A 4,588-nucleotide genomic window follows, 5' to 3' on the forward strand; every position below is an offset into this window, starting at 1 on the left:
CAACAAGAATATTCTATAGAATAATTATTGTGCTTCCTCATATATTAGGCAACCAATAGTGCACATACCATTCTCAATTTCTTATTAATCATTGATGTCAATATACTCGATGCATTAAAGAATTTTATTTTAATAATCACATTATACATAGATATAATGTGTATTTTGGGGTTTCAATGAGGATGATACATGGAACGGTAAACAATTTATTTGTTGCATCAATTTGAAATCACAATTAGGATCTAAACAATTGTGAATTTATGTCATCTATACCATCACCAAATATGTCAAGTGTCTTACTTGATATATATTAAATAAAATAATTGAAATATGTTTCATTTGTTTTACATTAATAATAATGATTCATACATAAATGATAACTCATAAAAATATGAAATGCTCTCTATAAGTTTAATTTAGCTTAAATGTTCATCACTTTACATTAAATAATATTTAAATTTTTTATTATATTATGTGGGAAAGGGCCCGAACTCATTAAAATTCTAGATCAAAAATCATCTAAAAAGACTTGGAGAACATGCTAACTTAAGATGTCTAAAGATGTACTTTATGAAAGTACATTATTCACAATTAATAAAAATTACATTTTTATGAGCTACACTAAATATAAAACAGATTTAAGAAATGGAGAATATCATCCAATCATCAAAAACAAAAAAGAAAACATTAATTCAAGCAAAAAAACATGAAGAAATGAAATATTAAATAAAATCAAAATTGATATTGAAAATTTTTTAAAATTAAAAAATTAAATTTGACATATATGTTCGTTTTATTATATTTTATTTTATCACAATAAATTAAACACAAATTTCTACTACTTATGTCAAAAATTACTACTTAAAAGCATAAAGAATTGTATTCATTTTATCATCCTTTAATTTATATGTTTTTTTGGTTTAGGAAAAATAATTAATAATAACATAAATGGATTTAGAGACTAGTTAATGAAAATTATCAATGGTCTAATTTGGAAGTGAAGTGCCCTCCTAACTTATAGTCACGACTTGCAATTCATCTGATTCTCATTACCATTTTCTCAAACAAATATAGGAAAAGCAAAAGATTATTTTTATTTTTATTTTAGGAAACATCATGAATAAGAATAGCAAGGAAAGTATATTTGTGAAATTTGTGATAATAATTGTTTTAAATGGTCAAATATAGGGAAAAAAAATCAGGGAAAGAGGCGTACATACCTTATCTCTTGTGAGATTTGAACTTGTGACCTCTCTTTCAAAATGTATAGGCCAACTCAGACTGTAGGAGATGAAATAAGGAAAACAAGTTGTAATAACTTTTTTACATGACAACAAAAAACTACAATGCCTTGAAAGACAACACAGCCATTTAAAATTTTCTCTATATTTTCCAAGGCAAGATACTGATCATTCTAGAAAGAAAGTTGTAATAGCTTTTTTACATGACAACAAAAAACTACAATGGTAGGAGAATTACGAGCCACATATTATGAAGGACAACAGACAACCATTTAAAGTTTTCTCTATATTTTTCGATTTCAAGATACTGACCATTCTAGAAAGCAAGTTGTAATAATTTTTTTACATGACAAGAAAAAAACTACAATTATAAGAGAATTACAAACCACATACTGTGAAGACAGACATTTAAAATTTTCTCTATATTTTCCTAGACAAGATAATGACCATTCTAGAAGAACCAAAATTTAGAGAAAAAAATATAGGATAAGACAAAAATATAATAAAGGAATTGAGATAGCCGAATGGCCAACAGCTTTTAAGTCAGCATTGATGTGATGAGCCTACAGTTTTAACAAGATAATGACCATTTTAGAAGAACCAAAATTTAGAAAAAAAAATATAGGATAAGACAAAAATATAATAAAGGGATTGAGATGGGGGAATGACCAATAGCTTGTAAGTCAGCATTGATGTGATGAGCCTACAGCTTTAATAAACTAAAATTCCTGAGTATGATTGATCGACATAAATAAATTGCATCCAAGAGATAAATAAGTAACCGGGACAAAATTGCATCCAACGGATGCATAAAATTTATTAATGGTCTAATTTGAAAGCGCTGTGCCCTCGTAACTTATAGTCACGACTTGCAAGTTGTAATAGCTTGATGCCTGACAACCAAAAACTGCCATGGCACTTACTCCGAAGGAGAACATATAGCCATTTAAAATTTTCTGTACGTTTTCCCAAGCAAGATAATGGTCATTTTATAACAGCCAAACTTTAGAGAGAAAAAATCTACGATAGGACAAAATAATAAATGGATTGAGAAGGAGTGGTCTACGATGAGCCACCTACCTATTCTACGATAAGACAAAATAATAAAGGGATTGTGGCCTACAGCTTTAAGTCACCATTGACGTGATGAGCCACCCACCTGTCCTACAACCACAAACGTCGCTGTCTATTATCATTACACCAGATAGTATCCCCCCTCTACACGGTTGCTGTGCTTTAACATTGGTGAGATGTCAAAATCATTTAGTAGTCCAATTTAATTAGAATCCTCAAGAATTATATATAGACATTGCCATTTGACTAGGAGAAGTTTGGCAGGAAAATGACTTTTTGTTATGAGTTCATGAGCCCTATATAGCCCTTCATGTGTGTGATCTTTCTCAAAAGCTCGGAAATCAAGTAAGCGTCTTAATGGAGGCATTCAAATCTCAATCTGAAACTCAATCTAAAGCGCCCCTGGAATTTGCGCTTGGCATGAAGGGTGGAAATGGAGATTCCAGTTATGCCTACAATTCTTCACCTCAGGTACACAATACGCATTTTCATTGCCCTTTTAAATTCCTCAGCGTTTATCTGTAGCTTCAATCCATTTATCAACTCTTCACCCTTTTGACGATTAAATGTTATTGAACTTAGTGTCAATTTTAAATTATGGAAAATAAAAACTCTAAACCGAGATTTATGAAATTTTCTGGAGCAGTTAAGGATTATCCAAGCTGTTAAGCCAATTCTGGAGAATGGCATTTACGAGAATATGAAATTGAAGTTTGATGTACGAGGCATTTTTAGGATTGCGGATTTCGGTTGTGGAACTGGCCAAAATACTCTTCTGGTGGCAGATACCATTGTCAGTGCCGTACAACGCTTACTTAAAGAACAGGAGATGCCAGAATTTGAGGTTTATTTTACCGATCTTCCCTCTAATGATTTCAATTCACTGTTTCGAATGTTGCCTTGTACTAGATCTTACTTTCCAGCCGCTGTGTGTGGATCGCACTTCAGACGTCTCTTCGCACGGAAAAGTCTCCAATTTTGTCATTCTTCTATGAGTCTCCATTGGCTTTCACAGGTGAGTAATGAACAATATAACTTCTCCATATATGAATTTGGTATTGTTGTCTCATGATAAGATATAAATGCAGGTGCCAGAGACTGTTCAACAAAGAAGATCTCCTCGTGTTTACGTTTCAAGTGACTCTGAGGAGGGTGTAGCTCCTGCGTATCTACACCAGTTTGATACAGACATGACATAATTTTTAAGGCCCGGGCAGAAGAGATAGTTGAGGGGGGATGCATGTTCATATCTCTCATCGGTCGCAATGGAGACACTCATATAATGGAGGACCAAGGATTATTGGGACATAACGCACGCCATTTAGAATATGCATTTTGGGAACTAGTTAAGGAGGTATACATAACGCACGCTCTGACAATTTTTATTAATCTTTAATTTAACGCCCTTTAATTTTCCAAACAAATAGTTAGTTATAGTCAATTTATTGATTACTTTTTATTTGGGTATTCTCATATAAATTATTTCTGTATTTTACATAAATATATGGTATCATTGATTTTATTTTGCAATGATTTAAGGGTATTATTACAAAATAGAAATGGGAATCATTCAATATACCTTGGTTCAATCCAAATATTAAAGAGTTGGAGAGCATTGTGGAAAGAGATGGGTCATTTGCAGTAGTGAACATGAGGATTGTGGGAGGACTTCATGCACATCCTACTTCAGAGATGAAAAGACGGGAAGAGAAGATGTTTGCAAAAATTGTAGCAAACCAGTATAGTGCATTATTTGAAAACATTGTGGACGTTCATTTAAGATGCAAGAGATTGATAAATGAATTCTTTTTTAAGATTGCTGAAAGAGCTTCTATTCAGTTTGAAGAGTATCTGTCTAGAAAAATAGAGGTGCTTCTTGTCTTTTTGAAAAGAAATGAAAGCACACAATAACACTAATTAATAAAATGAGCCTAGAAATCTTAATGTTTTCATTTTATTACGTACAAAGACAATAATATTTTACTTATGTAACAAGTGTTAGCCAATTGACTAATTTAGGTAATGCATTAGTTCTTGAATTGTAAAACAATGTATCGACTTTTTTATTCACATATAATTTATTTTAATTTCTAATACTTTTATTCCTAGTACTTTGAATAATGTTACGAAAAACGACAAATACAATTTTCGAGGATAATTAGGTAAATAAACATAATTAGGTATAAAATAACAATAAAAAAAATTGATGTGCTTGTTAGCTATGTGGAGTGTAAAATATCATTTCAAAAAATATTAGACAAAAAGTACAATCA

At 31.2% G+C, this 4,588-nt stretch overlaps 1 protein-coding gene across 2 annotated transcripts; it reads left to right on the forward strand.

Moving 5' to 3' along the window:
• Positions 1-2,616: 2,616 nt before the first annotated feature.
• LOC131036509 (loganic acid O-methyltransferase) lies at positions 2,617-4,147 on the forward strand. Of its 2 annotated transcripts, XM_057968415.2 has the most exons (5): positions 2,617-2,786; positions 2,962-3,108; positions 3,225-3,330; positions 3,404-3,669; positions 3,855-4,147. In XM_057968415.2, the coding sequence occupies exons 1-4, from the start codon at positions 2,673-2,675 to the stop codon at positions 3,454-3,456; spliced, it is 420 nt and encodes a 139-aa protein (XP_057824398.2). In that variant the 5' UTR covers positions 2,617-2,672; the 3' UTR covers positions 3,457-3,669; positions 3,855-4,147. The 2 variants fall into 2 exon arrangements, with proteins under 2 accessions (XP_057824398.2, XP_057824397.2); XM_057968414.2 differs by having other exon boundaries at positions 2,619-2,786; positions 2,962-3,330.
• The last annotated feature ends 441 nt before the right edge of the window (positions 4,148-4,588 follow it).

The sequence above is a fragment of the Cryptomeria japonica genome, chromosome 5 (genome assembly GCF_030272615.1).
Source record: "Cryptomeria japonica chromosome 5, Sugi_1.0, whole genome shotgun sequence".
Taxonomy (NCBI): domain Eukaryota; kingdom Viridiplantae; phylum Streptophyta; class Pinopsida; order Cupressales; family Cupressaceae; genus Cryptomeria; species Cryptomeria japonica.